The following is a 17,087-nucleotide window of genomic DNA, read 5'->3' on the forward strand; positions in this document are numbered from 1 at the left end:
TAGATTTTATCCTGAAAAACACTGACTGCTCAATTCAGTGTGTGGTGGTATAACCAACCTAAAGTGGATCAGTTGTAGAAAATACTATGAAGGAAGAACAGCTGTTTTATGACAAAATATGGATTTCAACTCTCCAGCAGCTGCCAGCAAAGACCATGGTTGTAAACTGTTATCCAAGTCACACTCACCGCTAGTCATGTCTGATGAGACCCAATGAGGGAGCATCATCAGTTTGTGTCTGCGGAGGTCAAAGTCCTCAATTCCACTTGATCCAACAAGAACGGGACCAGACGTGTCTCAAACCTTGCTGTCACATGGAAGCCAGGTGAGAATATAACCTTTTGGAAATTAACTATATTTGTGTAGCTGTAGCCACAGAAGACAACAACAAGAGTACAAAAAAAAGAAAAAAGAAACAAAACCTAAAATTCGGCAGTGTCAGGGGTTGAATCGTTAGTGGGCATGTCATTGCAGCACCCCAGATTTGATTCTAGCCTGCTGCAATCATTCCCGTCTCTCTCTACCAATTATTAATTAAAATAAGAATAATAATGAGAATGAGAAAAAAAAAAATATGATTAAAAAAAACACTGCCTCTGAAACGCATTGGTTGAATTGTTTCAAAATGTGTCACTGCATGTTAATCTTTTTTAATGTTTTGCAATGTTTTGCATTTATTATAAGGGACTGTGAGATTTAGTTTGTCTCCAAGAGGACAAGGCCTCAAGAAATGAAACAGATACTTGGTAAGCTTTATTGCTCAATATCTTACTTTACTGGCATGAGGGGAACCTGAGGCAGCCAAACCTAACCTGACCCAGAATTAGACTTGGTTTGAAATGTGGTCGACTTGAAAAGAGATAGCACAAGCATCTGTAACAAACAGAAGTCCTGTCACTCGGGAGGCTTCTGATTTCCCTAAAATGAGCTTGGCTTCAGTGGCCTCGTCAAAAGGACGATATGTTTCGAAGTTTTTCTTCAAAGTTGAAATGATATGAAATGGGGATTAGACTTCTCTGGAGTTCAATACTTCTAGCTCGATGTCCACGTGACTCCATCTACCTTATGACAACAAAAATATCCTGTTAACAACAAAGCCCTGCTGGCATACCAACTCATTTTTTACATCTGGGCTGCATTGGCCTGCATTTGGGAAGATGTTGGGACACTCGGTCCACGTGTGATGGATCGGGGGTTTTAAGGGGTTATTTTGAAGCACGAAGGGCCTCCCCTTAGTTCATTTTTTAAGATTTCAAATTGAAAATGCTGTTATATTCAGCAGAAGTCTCTCTCAGGGTAAATGAATGTCTCTTTACTTTCTGCCTCCAAACTAACCCTCCTTCACTTACAACTTCTGGATCTCTGGATCCTCTGGAGGTCTAGGAACAAGTTTGTTAGCGAGGAAGGGAACTATTTGGACTGTAGACAAGAGACAACATTGACAGGAGTGCGTGAGAAGAACGTCTACTGTCACTGTAGCACACATGTGTAACTAATGGTGGAAATATGTTTTGTGTTATCCTTTTCCTAATTCAACAGCTCCAACTCTAGATGATATATATCCTCCCTGAAATTCACAGACAAACACGGACACAACATGCTCTCAGCCCAAGTGTAAATCACAAAACAACACAAAATGCAATACAAATTGTGTGGAAAAGAGTTGTTGGTATAAAAACAATAATTAAAGGCTTAAAATGTCATTGACCTGCAATTTTTATAAAACACAGTTGTTCTAAAGGCCCTGCGATGGCCTGGTGACCTGTCCAGGGTGTACCCCCGCCCTAACCGTGGGATTAGCTCCAGCAACCCCTGCAACCCAGAAACGGATAAGCCGTAAAAAGGTGAGCGAGTGAGTGAGTAAGTGGCCGTTGTTCTAGACGTGTATCCAAAAATGATTTTATATCTAGATTTTTTTTTTTTTAACAATTTCCCTCTGTTACTGAGTCAGCCAGCACCTGACCTTATCATGCAAAGCTAGTGCTATAATTTACAGCTACAATACAATATGTACTTTCTTCTTCTTCTTTTTTTTTTTTTTTGTTTGTTGAAAATTATCATTGTGTTTTTTTGTGTGCGTGTTTGGTTCCACCAGAGCTTTTTTTATATATAATTTTTAAGATCTTGGTCACCATGCACTCTCACAGGAAAGACACTCGCCCTTCTGCAGCAAATCTAACTGGATCGATGCCTCCCAATCAGTTTGTAAGGTGCACCATATAGGGTTAGGGTTAGGGTTAGGGTTAGGGTTTAGGGTTAGGGTTAGGGTTTACAAATTCTCCACACATCGCCACAAATTCTCATAGATATCAACACTTCAAATAAAACACTAAAAAAATTTGACTGATGATCAGATTCATCAGAAGAATAAAAGTGATTCTTCATCATCTGATATCATCATCTTCATTTGTAGAATTAATCAAAACCTCGAGTATAAGAGAAAATGCTGTTCTGTACTAAATCTGTAGCCCAGGAACGCTGTCATCATGCTACTGTGGCCCTAGGCTAATAAAAAAAACATGCTCCTTTATTCTTCTATCTGCTGTAACAGTGAATCAACAGCACCATCATAAGGCCAAACTGGAAAAAGGTGGTATAGCCTGGCTCATCTCCAGCATTCAGCGTTTGTGCAAAACATTTGTTTTTTTCACACACTTTGTATTATCGCTTCCTTGAATTAAATAAAAACACATAAATTTTACCAGCAGTCAATACCATATCATGGTAAGATAAAATAGACCCGTTCAGGGTGTGACCCCCACCCGCCCAGTGTGAGCTGGGATTGGATAAGCAGTAGAAGATGAATGAATGGGTGGGTAAAACTGATTTATTAAAAGGAAAAACAAAAACACAAACAGAGAGACACAGCTCATTTTGTGACTTATGATGACAGTTTCACAAATATGAAACTGTATATTAAGCATCTAGAGGATAATCTAGTCCAGTGTAAAGAGTTATGATGTGAATCAAGTCCAAACTAAACTAAACTGAATAAAGATTTCACAAATTTTAAAATGGATCCCAGTCAGTGTTGCGTCTTGACGTTACATGTCAAACACAGTCTCAACTCTCAGAGAAGAAGAACGCTCAAAAAATGAAAGAAAAAGAGGTAATCAAACGGCTGCTGCAATTAATGTACGTATGTATGTACATGTATTGCTTGATAACAGAAGAAGTAACTAAGTTAAATAATTATTTGTTGTCTTTCTCTAAAAGCTTGATAGTTGGGGTAGCCTTTTTTACACAGCATACAGTAAACTGTCACTTAATCCAGAAATGTACAAATGAATCCTGCGCTGTCATCGGTAATCATCAGTATCATGAGGACAGGTTGACAGATGGAAAGACAAACAGTGTTGTTCTCCTCTAGGCAGCACTGTTGTTTGTGCAACGCAGATGTTTGGTGGTTTGCAGCGAGGGAGAGCAGCCATGAATCTCAGCAGCAGCTGCTGTCTTTATCAGAAAGAAAAACTCCACATTTCCTCAAGAGAGTCATTCAGAGCCATCTGCTTCCAGGTGCTGCCTTCATACCTGCTGGCCGGTCTGGGCATGGTGACGGCCGGCGTGCTGCTGGACCGGGTGAAGGTCAGTGACAGCTCTGTAACACAACAGTAGTGCAAAACACACTACAAAGTCATCTGCACCTAAATTCCAATCCAAAGAAAAAAATTTGGACATCTTTGATTGCATTTTGTTGCCATCAGTGCTTGTTAGATTATATCCTAAAAGGCTGACAAAGGCCATGTTTGTAATATGATCAAATGATTATTTCACATGCAGAACATGAAAAGGTGTCTCTGTCTCTTTGACTCCTGATTAAACTGTGTCTGAGGTGGAAGGACTGAGCTGTGCTGGCAAAGGTTTTGAGGTCACAGTGGTCTGTAAAGTGACCTTGCCCCATGGGAGTTGGTAAACAGGTATCACAGATTAATGAAATAGTCCCATGCATCTATATATAAACCAAGAAACAAGGCCATTATTGCAGTTATATAAAAAAGGAGACTCACTGGCAGAATTTGGTGTGAATTTATAAACATGGTGTTCTTGTTTTGTTGTCTGACAACAGAAACAGAAGAACACATCAGTAAAAACTATTATTGCGAATTCAGCTTTGTAACAGTGTAAGTCGGTCCAGAGAGGAAGATAGAGGCAAACAGATGAAGGTCTAAAACCAGCTGTCATTGTGGTTCAGTCAGATTTCTGGTTTTAACTTTTTCACTTACACAATAGAGCTGCAATGAATCATCACTGAAATGTGTTGACAGAAGCTGAAGTTGTATGTGAACACACATTATGCAAGAAGGAACAACAGGCTCAGGAATCTGAAAAGGCTGCCTCACTGCTGTTTATTTTGCGACTGCGACAGTAATCAGGCTGTGGCCAAACATCCTACTGCTACTTTGCTGATGTCAGTCACAGTTTAGCAAAAGGGAAAGAAAACTCTGGTCGTGTCACAGAGTCATCTGTCTTCCTACTTTCTATGTGCAAGCACCTCAAAATGTTCAGTTAGGTCTCATTCTTTAGAAGTTGTTGTTTCATATGCCTAAATATCAGGCAGGAGTCGGGGGGGGCTGCAGACATGTCTCAAGGACACCTTGCAGCTGAGTCACTGTTCGTCTGTGTGTGTGTGTGTGTGTGTGTGTGTATGTGGTCTTAACTAAGTGTTATGCAAAAGCTTGTGTTCCTCCCTTATATTTGAGCAGAGAACAAACAAGAGCACAAAACTCAGAGTGAAGTGTCAGAATGGGACACAATTTTTCTGCTCCAGTTTGATTGTGCCTAAAGGCTGTAGGTTATAACTAGGAAAACATCATGAAGAATGCAGAGAGATAAAAATAACAGTGACATCACTGAGTAAATCCAGGGGACAACTGTGTCCTTTACAGGCAGCAGCATCAGTGACAGGTACAGGACCTGCTGCTGCTCAGTGTGCGTCACACACGCATGGTGAGGGGGAGGAGGAGAGCAAAACTGCAGTATCCTCTGAACTGATCTAAAGAGAAGAACACGGGATGAGGACAAGGAAAAAAGAGCCCTGATACAGTCTGGCCACCTTCTGCAGCATCAAACTCTCTCACCCACACACACGCCTCGTCCCTCCCTCCACCACAGAGCACCGTCACGTCTCATTTCCCTGTCTGGAATCAGAGGGAACCCCGCAGCAGCAACATCGCACTCGCTGTATCTCTCCCGTCAAGCCTCCAACGTCCCACATTCCATCACTGACCCCCTCGCACAGCTCACAGCCTGGACGGACATCCTGGTCTTCCCCTTATCAAAATGGGGAAAGGGCTTCCAAGTGGTCAAGCTCACACGGGCCACCAGCACAGCGGCGAAGAGCAAGAAAAGGAAGTGCGGAGGGAGAAGGATGAGAAAGACCGACAACACAGGAGGGCTGAGAAGAAGCTGCTGGCCTTCTGGATGTCCTTGTCCCACAGGACCTGGACCTTCTTCAGACCCCGTGAAAGACCGAGCTTCCAGCGCTCTGCCTCGGCAGCCCGTCTGCTGAAGAGTGAGGCATGAGCAGAGAAAGTGTGTGTGTGTGTGTGTGTGTGTGTGTGTGAGTGTGTGTTTGTGTGTGTCTGTCTGCGTCTATCAGTAGCAGAGTGTTAGAAAAGGCCTTACAGACCCTGCTGTCATGTCAGCTCGTGAGTGTGTGCCGGTGTGTGTTCTGTCTGTCGTGTGCACGATCGATTCAAGTGGATGAAAGCAGCTTCCTCCAACCACTCCACCATTTGCTGAAGTACTTTGTGTTGCTACCGTGTGGGGATGGGAGAGACCGGTACACCAAGGGGACAGCAAGCTTGTTGAGTCCTTCTTTGTAGAATTTCTCTTGCAAAAAAAAAAAAAAGATAAAAGAACAACAGCAAAAAGATAGCAACAAAAGATTTAAAGATTTAAAGACCACCTGGGCCTCTTGGAAGAGCCTAGAGTGAGAGCACAGCACAAACGAAAGGAAGCATTCTCCACCTCGCCAGTGTTTCCCTCAGTGAAGATGGATCATCACATCTTTCTCACATTAACTTGAAGAATTCTGCACAAATTTCAGGTCCAACTTTTGTGATACAGAAAAAGTCGTACCTCCCCACCGGCACAGGGCTTTTCCAGACAGGGATGGGTTAACAGGGATCAGCCATGGTGGTGACCCATCTGGCTCTGGAGCTGCGTTTCCACAGCAAGAAGCTGAGGGGCTTCACGTGCAAGCTGACCCGCTCAGCCCACGGCCTCCTCCCGGAGAGCTCATGGATCATTGCAGCCCAGGTCCTGGTGCCATACCTGGTGTCCGGTCTGGGCATGGTGGCAGCCGGGATGCTCATGGACATAGTGCAAGTAGGAAAACAGTATTGCAATGTTTGTGCATGTGAGATTACTGGTTCTATGATGAGACTTGTGCAAGCACTAACATTAGATGCTAGATGGATGTTATGATTCCAAACACCTAACGTGGCGATATTTTACATTTTTTCTTCATCACCACTGTTTCCCACAGTGGTGCTGAGTTGCTGGAAGGCAACTTCCATCTGCCTCAACAGAAGATGCGACATTTATATTATCTGTCCATCATCTGTTGGTGGTTCTAATTAACAAAAATGCACTTTGTTAAAAAATCTGTTCAGGGGTTCTTGGCAAAATTGACATTGACTGCATTTAAAGGGTGATTCCTCCAGCAGAAATTAGCTCAGAGCTTTTTGTACATTTTCACATAAATGACATCTCAGGACAACAGGACAAACAGAAGAAATAACATTATCAGAAACTGTGACTCGAGCCACCTAACCGCTCTAACCTTGTTCAAACTCTTGTAAATATCACACCAGCAGCGTGACACGACTGAATTATGCAGGAGGTCAGCCAGCAGCTTGTTGAAGCCCGACAGATCAGGTTTCATGAGAGTTTCAAGGAAATACCGCTTATGAAATCCATCAACACTCATGGATCAAAAGGTTGTAAGGCCGTACTGAGAAGTTTTGAGAAGCGTGATCAGACATGTTTTATTACACTGTATTTACACTTGCATTTAGTATGTGGCTTGAAAGGGAAAGCAATGCCTTTTAACATCTTTGGAACTCTGTGAAATCTGTCAGGCCTCAGTAACTTGCTCCTTGCATCTGCTTTAGGCAAATTTAGATTATATTAACAACTGTAACTGTTGGTAGAGTTGCTTTGTGGGTAATATAAACACCAGGTGTTGAAGATAAAAGATAACATTTGATTTTGATTCCCTGCATCATAAACCCAACAATGTTATAGGAATGAAATGGACCTATTGAAAATGTGGAGAACTCTTTTAAAGCATTTGCTTTTCTCAGTAAAAGTACAAATGTTCATGACTACATAGGCAGCAGCTGTTTAAAAAGGTAAACTTAAATGTTCTATATGAAGATTTTTTATAAATGCCCTTAATTTTCTATGAAAGCGATGTTTGAAATTGAGTACTGGCACAGGAAAGTAGTTCCTAGAGTGGAGTGTCATTTATTTCTACCTGCGGAGAAACTCTAAATAAAACCTGTACAGAAGGAAATAGCTCATGTGAAATAAGCAAAGCTGCTTTAAATAGGCTAAAGAGCTTTGCAGAGGCCTCACTAACTGTTGGAACAGAATTCAAAGGCTCCTTGTGGCACTGGTTCAACAATGGAAGTGACATTTGCAGTGAGGTAGGAAGAGGCACATTGACCTTGGAAACGTTTGGAATTTTGGTATTCTTAATCATTTTAAAATGATATATATCACTAGGTTAAATGTCCAATCAGAACAGAACATCTTGCTGTGTGTGTCTGTGTGAGTTTGTGTGTGAGCTGTGGGGACAGAGCGAGCACTAAAAGGCTGCTGTGGTGTTTTTCAGCACTGGGAGGTGTTCACAGAAATCTCAGAGGTGTTTATCTTAGTGCCAGCCCTGGTGGGGCTGAAGGGGAATCTGGAAATGACATTGGCATCCAGACTATCTACAGCGGCAAGTGGAAACACACACACATACACACACGCACACACACACACAGAAAGGGACTCAAAAAATGTAAAAGACCTTTTATTTTTTGTGTTTTTTTAATGCTCATTCAGACGCACTTTAGACAAATCAGATCATTTATCAGGGTAATTCTGACATATATCACACCAGCAATGCAAACAAGGCTTGTAAAACATGTACTGCTCATAAGTTGTTGGAATAAGACAACATTTTCACTGTCACACTTTGATAAATTGATGATAAGCAACTTTGAACTCCATGTGATATGTTACATTGAGTCATCTGCGTCCACAGGCCAACATAGGGCAGATGGATGAGGCTGAGCAGCAGTGGAGGATGGTGTTCTGTAATCTGGCTCTCATTCAGGTGACACACACATCAGCGTTATTAATAACACACTTCACTATTCTGGCTTCAGTTTAACTTGAGGAGTTCACCACTCTGACCTCTCTAATGTATTATACACACAAGATGACAGTGTGAGGCAGTAGCACTAATAACTAAAAACTGGATCTCCAAATAGAAATCCAAGTGGAAAAAACAAGTCAAAGCAGGACAGAGGTATAGAAGGAAGTCCATCGATTTACTCCCCTGTCAGAGCAGAGCGCTGATACCATACACACAAACACAGTAAAAGCAATTAAAGGGCCATACAGGGATGATTTTTCATAAGTTTTCAGAATTCAAATTAAAAGCAACTTTATAGACCAAGCATGTTCACACATGCAAGGAATTTGACCCTGGTTTCCCATTGCTGTCAGTATGCATAACATAAAAAACTAAGAGTGAGGTAAGCAAAGAAGAAAAACTGAACAAATAAGTAGAGAATGTAATTTATAAAGAAGGAAATAGTACCAACAACAATAACGGTAACAGGCAATGGATTGTCTGGAATGTACAGTATAAGTGAAATAAAGTGTAGAGGATGGATAGGCCTGTACATTCAAATCTATATACAGAAAGTATTCAATTTCATTTTTCACTCTATATTACATTGCATCCATTTGCTAAAATAATTTAAGTAGATTTTTTTTCCCCATTAATGTACACACAGCACCCCATTTTGACAGAAAAACACAGAAATGTAGACATTTTTGAAAATGTATTAAAAAACAAAAACTGAAATATCACATGGCCATAAGTTTTCAGACTCTTTGCTGTGACACTCATATATTCAACTCAGCTGCTGTCCATTTCTTCTGATCCTCCTTCAGACGGTTCTAAAGCTTTGTTAGAGCCCGGCTGGGTTTAATTACATTGATTGGACCAGATTAGGAAAGGCACACACCTGTCTATATAAGACCTTCCAGCTCACAGTGCATGTCAGAGCAAATGAGAGTTGTGAGGTCGAAGGAACTACTCGAAGAGCTCAGTGACAGACTTGTGGCAAGGCACAGCTCTGGCTGAGGTCACAAAATAATTTCTGCTGCACAACCCAGTGGCATCATAATCCTTAAATGGAAGATGTTTGGGGCTACCAGGACTCTTCCTAGAGCTGGCTGTCTGGTTGAACTGAGCAATCAGGGGAGAAGAGCCTTGGTGAGAGAAGTATAGAAGAACCTGAAGATCACTGCAGCTGAGCTCAAGAGATGCATGAAGAGATGAAGTTCTTGAAAGTCAACCATCACTGCAGCCCTCCACCACTCAGGGCTTTATGGCAGAGTGGCCCGACAGAAGCCTCTCCTCTGTGCAAGACACATGAAAACCTGCAGAGTTTGCCAAAAAACACATGAAGGACTGCCAGACTGAGAAATAAGATTCTCTGTTCTGATTAGACCAAGATTGAACTTTTTGGCCTTAATGCTAAGCAGTATGTGTGGAGAGAAACCAGGCACTGCTCATCACTTTTGCAATATAACCCCAACAGTGAAGCATGGTGGTGGCAGCATCACGCTGTGGGAGGTTTTTCAGCTGCAGGAACAGGACCACTGGTTGCAATTGAAGGAAAGATGAATGTTGCCAAGTACAGAGAAAACCTGGATGAAAAACTTTTCCAGAGTTATCAGGACCTCAGGCTGGGCCGAAGGTTCACTTTCCAACAAGACAATGACCCTAAGCACACAGCTAAAATAACAAAGGAGTGGCTTCGGAACAACTCTGACTCTGGCTGGCCCAGCCAGAATCCTGACATAAATCCAGCTGAGCATCTCTGGAGAGATCTGAAAATTGCTGTCACCAATGCTCACCATCCAACCTGACAGAATTGGAGAGAATCTGCAAGGAGGAATGGCAGGGAATCCCCAAATCCACTGACTATGTAGTGACTGTTAGCTCAAAAGGGTGCTTCTGATCAGCACTGAGGAAAGGGTCTGAAAACTTCTGGCCACGTGAAATTTCAGTTTTTGTTCTTAAATTTGCAAGAATGTCTAAATTTCTGTATTTGCTGTCAAAATGGGGTGTTGTGTGAACATTGACGGGGGGGGAATATCAACTGATCTTAGCAAATGGCTGCAAACTAACAAAGTGGAAAAAAAAAATTAAGGTGGTCTGAATTTTTTTCTGTACCCACTGTATTTCTATATATGTATAGATAACTTGGATTACCTGGTTATCCAAGCATCCTTTTGGGTGGTGGATTCTACAAACTAATGGAGCTGACCTGGACTGATTCAGTGGATTTTAATGGTGTCTGCATAGTAATATTTGAAGTTGTACCTGTTCAAACTATTGTGGTGCTGAATATGGGAGAGGGACCGGTAAATATTTCATTTACAAATAGAAACGAAAGATTGCCACGGGGTAAAGGTAATATTAAGATCCAGTAACAGTTATACGCAGGACATTATGGTGCAGAGATAATGTTGGTGTAGGATGACGAACTGTCCCCACTGAGTCATCTCCAGTCAAAGTCAAACTATTAATAGAATAGCAATAGGCCCGTAATCTACTTTTCCATGTTCTCAGTTTCTCAGTTCAGAACTTTCTGAAATTGTTAGCTAGCTTCAGAGTAGTGGAGATAAATTTTGCTGATGGAGTCCTCTGCTCTGTCCCTCATGCCAAGGTCCAGGCAACAGTTGTGGGCTTCCTGGCAGCAGTTGCAGCAGTAGGTCTCGGCAGCCTGACTAAGGGGAAAGTGGACGTCACCGAGGCTGCTATCCTGTGTGCCAGCAGCGTCACCACTGCTTTCATAGCTGCACTGTCTCTAGGTCAGACAAAGGGACAAACTGCTGCAGAGAAATAAGAACCATTGCACTGAATACAACGTGGGGTCGAGCAGCTACGTTTCTGAACCTTGTCATATGCTTTGTCAGGCCTGGTGATGGTGGCTGTAATCATTGGTTCCAGAAAAGTGGGCATCAACCCAGATAATGTGGCAACGCCCATCGCCGCCAGCCTTGGAGATGTCATCACTCTGTCGCTGCTCACTAGAATCAGCAGCTTCTTCTTCTGTTACAGAGGTCAGAGGTCACACAATGGATCTGGAAAGATCCACAAATGACTAGATTGCACTGTTTACATTCCCATTGATGATCCACTTGTGTTGATGTGATGGAGTAGTTTCTCCAGAAGAGGGAAACAAAGTCCACATTCCATCCATGTAGACGTCAACATCAGCAACACAACAACAATCTCTTCTTTAAGTCCTCCTGCTGTTTTCTTCCTAACCATCATACTCAGAGTATTACATCAATGTTTTGTGTTTTTTCTTCCAAAAACAGAAACAATTCTGCTGTCTGATTTCTCCTGTGCTGATTACTGTCATATTGTCCTGCAGACATGTGGTACTTGCCTCCTGTGGTGTGTGGCCTGTTGCTGCTCCTCATCCCAGTTTGGGTCATAGTTGCCTTTCATGCACCTTCAGTCAGGGTGGTCCTTCGGTCAGGCTGGCAGCCAGTCATTTTGGCCATGTCCATCAGCAGGTGGGTGCAGCAAGCTTAGGATTGCAGCATTTCCAAAGGTGTCCCAGTGTAACTCGTGCACTGTATGTTGACATCTTCCCAGCATTGGTGGCCTGATACTGGATAAGACGGTGAGTAATCCAGACTTTGAAGGCATGGCAGTGTTCACTCCAGTCATCAATGGTGAGTCAAATCTTCTTTTTCAAAAGCAATCCCACCCATCACACTTAGTGGTGATACTTAACTTGCTCCTGCTATTTAGGATTAAATATAAAAACTTTGTTTATGTGCCATGATATTTCGAGCAGGTGTATGGATATGCACGTAAAGCCTTTCCCCAAACATACTTGCATACTAACCCTAACCCTGTATGTCTCTAGAAAAACCTAAAAAAAACTAAACTTAACTTCATTTAATTTTCTATTATGAAATGTGAAAACATTTAGAAAATCGGCTGGAAGCACAAACATGCCTGGTAGATGCTTCAAAATGGTTAGTGTCGTTACCATAGTGTGTGTGTGTGTGTGTGTGTGCGTGTCACCTTGTTCCTGGCAGTGGCTGACTGTAAGCTCTTACCAAGCTCTCCAATTTTAAGGGACTAAAATCTTTGATATTTGGCACTTAAACAACATTAACTCAGCCACTTGGTTTTCAGAGTGAATTACTTCCCTGCTCTGCATTCAGCAGTAAATATAAATTCCAACATCATTAGATGAATGGTGAAAATGAAATCTAAAGTACTCGGTTACTTTTTAAGATTAAAATCTTCAGGGTCATTACTTGCAAATGCACATTAGAGTTTTAGTCTGTTTTAACGCCTTTTGACATGGAGATTTCTGAGGAGTTAACCCACAGGTGGCACAATAGGACAAGTCTACACGCTTATTTGATCATATATGTGACTGGTATTTGATAGAGATGTCCCAGCTGGTGTGAGCAACTGTGCAGGAATATTATTCAAAACTATGGAGATATCCCATTTTCTTTAATTGCATCCAACTCATGTTGATATTTTCCTGACATTTCACTGGTAACGTTATGAGGATACTAAAAGAAAACGGACTGCTTTTCTCTGAATCATCTCAGGTGATCTGTACTTTGACATATGTAATACATCAGGTTCTTAGCTGAATATTTTCCACGTAAAGCCTCTCAATCAAAAACTCTTATCTTGAAGAGACATGTCATTCAAGGTGGGGAGTATTTTCAGGTCACGTGCTAATAAGATAGAAATTAAGGTACAACAGAAATGGGGAGAAAATGTCGGACAGTTAAACCAAATAATTACCATTACCTCTATCTTGAACAGCTCCAACAAAAAGCTACTCGTACTGAGAGATGGATCAGTAATATAATGTATAATAGTATACTGACTGGGTTCAGTCAGTACTTTCAATGTTGATGGTTATACCACAGTAATTTTGACTCTGGAAATAAATAACACTTTTACTGAGGTAAAAGATCTAAATACGTCTTCCATTTAAAAGGGCTCCAGAGATGATGTAAGGATAATAACTGAGAACGCTTTGGTAGAAAAGCTCTCATTGTGGATGTTATCCCTTTAATTGAAGATGAAACGGTTTGTGGCTTCCTTCCTCTTTCATCTGCCCCAAGGACAAAAATGAACTGATTCATCTGGAAGAAGAGAAAGCAGAGCTGGGATTTGGGGTTATGTGTTTCAACAGTCCTAATCCGGGAAGAATGATAATTAAGTTTCATAATTAGCAACAAAAAAAGCCTTCTGGCGACTGGAAATCGTTGTATCACAAAGGACCCTGCAGTTTTCAGTGTCACCCTGACAGTGGTGAGTAGTAACAGTGCTGAGGCTAAAAGGCTTCAGAAATGAATTGTTAATCAGACATGAGGTATTGCACTTGAGCAGTCTCTCCTTCCTGTCAAAGGAAGCTCTGAGAGGCCAGATCTTAACTGACTGAAGTTCATCGCTCACAAAGCGGCATACTAAGTAGAGAGCGATAACAATGGTCTTTACATAAACCGCAAGCCTGATCAGAATGCCAACTATGCATTCACTGGCCCCCGTTTCCGCAGCATCTCTGCCAACCTCGGCGCGACCAAAGACTCCTGCATGTGTTGCCATCCCAGGACAGGAAGTACATTTGCATTCGAATTCAGCGCTCTCCCCTCCTGCCCTGTTGACCAGAAAAACTCCTCCTGTTTTGTCCAAATGATCCATGTGCTTCAAACCTCTGCAAGCCAGGAGGTTTATCCGCCTGAGGGAGAGTAATACTACAACCAATATGACACACTATCCAGACTGACTGTTCCAGACCTTAAGAGAAATAAGTCCCATGGGATCCTTTAATTTAGGAAAGACTTGATGGATTTCAAGCAAAATTACTTTTGGATGGTGAACCGTTTTTCCATGCTTGTTCCTCTACTCTTATTCCAGTGACTGCTCAGACTTTTGTATGGAAAAGAGAACAATGGTAGCTGATGATGAAGCAGTTTGTCCAGTATGGCTGTAACGTAAAAATCTGCCATATCAGTATAAAAGCAGCTTATTTCCAGACAAATCTTGAAATGCAGTTATAGATTTTATCACCTTATTACTTTGGTTAGATTTTTATTGTGGATATGATGATTACTGGTCATTAATCAGTTCTTACTTATGTTTATGCAGGTGTAGGGGGAAACCTGGCGGCAATCCAAGCCAGCCGAATGTCCACCTATCTCCACTACTGGAGTGTCCCAGGAGCACTTCCATTTAAAATGAGTGGAAATGGACTTGGACCTTGTGCTACCTTCTGCTCCTCAGGTTAGGTGGAGAAACAAATACATGACTAAAAATTTCTGAGGGTGTCTGTTGTCTGCTGTACCAGAATAATATTTTACAATCAAATAATTTTATAATAACTTGAGAAGACAACAAGATGGATGCATCAGTCATAGGTTTTAGATTTACAAAACCCCATTCACGATGCTTCAATTAATATTCCTTAACAGAAATCAGCATACAACAAAAGACCTACAAAAGCGAAAGACAAATTTTCAGAGGTTATCAGAAATTGAAAACAGAAGTAGACGCAGTTCATTTGTCTTTTCGCAGAAGTGAACTCCACATCGGCCAGAGTCCTGATCAGCCTTGTAGTGCCAGGTCACCTTGTCTTCCTGTACACCATCCAGCTTCTCCGAGCAGGCCATACCGCCATCACGCCCACCTTCATCATCTGCTATCTAGCTGCAGCTCTGCTTCAGGTCAAATTCAAGTTGTGTTCATTCATTAGATTTCTTCCAATCTGAGATGTTCTCATTTGAAACATTGAATCCAATAACTGTCATTATCCAGGTGGTTATATTGCTTTACGTGACCAGACTGATGGTGTGCTGTCTTTGGCAAAGGGGCCTGGATCCAGATAATTTCTCCATTCCCTACCTCACAGCTCTAGGCGATCTGCTGGGGACTGGCTTCTTGGCTCTGAGCTTCAGGCTGATTCTGACATTCGGTGGGACTGGAGTCTGACACAGCCATGTGGGCATGCACAGCCTGAATGTACTATTTCCTATATGCAAGTGTCAGAAGCTATATCCAGAGGTGAAGTTAAGGATATAAGGTACATAGGAGGCATTGTATTTGTGCCTAAATACACATTTGCTCTGGTTGGGACATTTGGAGCACAGAAAAGAATGTTTACAAGCACATTGATTCCTTTTTCCAAATAAATAATCATGTCTTCTATCCTCAGATATATTTCCATGTTCATAATAATCTAAGTGTACAGTTTAGACCTCACATTATTTAATTCCCCTAATCTGAACATATTAGTCCGGAACTTTTTGAATCTGTGTCATTACCTAACAGACAAATTGTGCTGCTGGCTGTCTTACACCATACCGTTAGCACATTGGCTGGTTTGGATGACTCAATATCCACTGGTCATATGTGAATGACCGGTCATATGATTTCAGTCTGAACAGCATTTGTGCCACACAATTTGTGTCACAGTATTAGCCCATCTACAAAGGAGGAGGAATGGGAAAATGCTAAACAGAGACACACAGCCACGACTAGATTGATTTATTTATAGATATATATTTTATTAACCTTTGCAAGCTTTCTTATGTATTATGAGTGTAGATATCTCCTATTTTACCTAGTTTAAAAAAAAAAGAATAGTCTCCAATTTAGGTTCTAGGTAAGCCAGTCAGCAATGATTATTCTTTTGCTTAAATTCTGTCTGCAACACTGAAAGATTGAGGGAAAACCAGGATGGGGGTAGATTTGAAGGTACTGTACAAGCTGTAACTGGATAGTTGAATATATATAATAATCTCCCACCATTGGATGCAGAATAGAAAGCTGTTTTGCAAAAATGTAATGATCCCTCTATGACAATAGTTGTTCCATATGTACAATTTTCCGTGCTCGAAATACCAGCTCATGCTCACGACTGAGGCACAGATATTTAACTGTTAACTGGTTGCCAGAGGAAAAGAGGAGACAACCGCACTTGGCATCAAGAAAAGAGAATCTGAGGACGGAGCAGACTCCATATCAGCCTTTATAGACTGTTCCCTGGAGTTTTACTGGCCTTGATATCAATGCAACCAAGCTTGGCTATGTAGAAGCATTTAAAGTGAACGACGGGGAAACTGTAGAACTACTGTATTGTTAACTGTTGACACATACTGTACACACATTGTCAGCTATTAAATGTTAGGAGGCAAATGATTGTATCAAGGCAATATTATATAACGTGTGTAACTGTATATTAACATAAACCAGATGCTGTGGGAGGAATGTTTGATTTCATTGTTTATTTTAAGTAGACTTGTGCCTTTAAACCGTAATAAGCCTTCAGTTCCCTGATAAGTTTGGTGTTGAAGAATTTCTATTGTATGTTTTTTGTGCAGCACGGTGCCACTGAATATATCCTGTTGTATTTCACCGTCTCTATGTTAATATGTTTTCCAGACATAGACGATACAGATATTTCTTTGTGCTATTTTTGCTTACCAGTGATTCAGTAAGCATCCCTCTGTATGGGGCCTTTTCATTTGTTTGATATGCACTTTTGGAGATGTTTGTCTTTGCTCTGAAAATAACATCCAAAGATAGTAGTAATCTTGTTTTCACAGTGACAGCAAGCTATAATAGACTGTAGTGCAATCTCATTTGTAAAAAAAAAAAACCAACAGGGAAAAAACAAAACCTTTTAAATGACATCTCTGCAGATTTTTGTCATTTAAATCAACTGTGTATTTGTAAGTCATGATTTTGTGAAGGTTATCTGCAGAAGCTAGTGTCAAGAACTGGGTTGGGT

The 17,087-nt window shown here is 41.4% G+C and overlaps 1 protein-coding gene across 1 annotated transcript; it reads left to right on the forward strand.

Moving 5' to 3' along the window:
• Positions 1-124: 124 nt before the first annotated feature.
• Positions 125-17,082, forward strand: LOC115043524 (solute carrier family 41 member 3-like). Its single transcript, XM_029502076.1, has 13 exons — positions 125-325; positions 1,731-1,844; positions 3,517-3,585; positions 6,050-6,330; positions 7,844-7,951; positions 8,261-8,332; positions 10,968-11,112; positions 11,218-11,364; positions 11,682-11,826; positions 11,909-11,988; positions 14,447-14,581; positions 14,873-15,021; positions 15,113-17,082. Exons 4-13 carry the CDS (start codon positions 6,136-6,138, stop codon positions 15,284-15,286), a joined length of 1,350 nt encoding a protein of 449 aa, XP_029357936.1. The 5' UTR covers positions 125-325; positions 1,731-1,844; positions 3,517-3,585; positions 6,050-6,135; the 3' UTR covers positions 15,287-17,082.
• Positions 17,083-17,087: the final 5 nt, after the last annotated feature.

The sequence above is a fragment of the Echeneis naucrates genome, chromosome 5 (genome assembly GCF_900963305.1).
Source record: "Echeneis naucrates chromosome 5, fEcheNa1.1, whole genome shotgun sequence".
Classification (NCBI taxonomy): domain Eukaryota; kingdom Metazoa; phylum Chordata; class Actinopteri; order Carangiformes; family Echeneidae; genus Echeneis; species Echeneis naucrates.

Excerpts from the sequence above, each read along its gene's own strand:
- LOC115043524 (XM_029502076.1), top strand. The coding sequence starts at position 6,136 with ATGGTGGTGACCCATCTGGCTCTGGAGCTGCGTTTCCACAGCAAGAAG. Across the intron at positions 11,827-11,908 it reads TTGGCCATGTCCATCAGCAG|CATTGGTGGCCTGATACTGG; the intron begins GTGGGTGCAGCA and ends ACATCTTCCCAG. Across the intron at positions 15,022-15,112 it reads TAGCTGCAGCTCTGCTTCAG|GTGGTTATATTGCTTTACGT; the intron begins GTCAAATTCAAG and ends GTCATTATCCAG.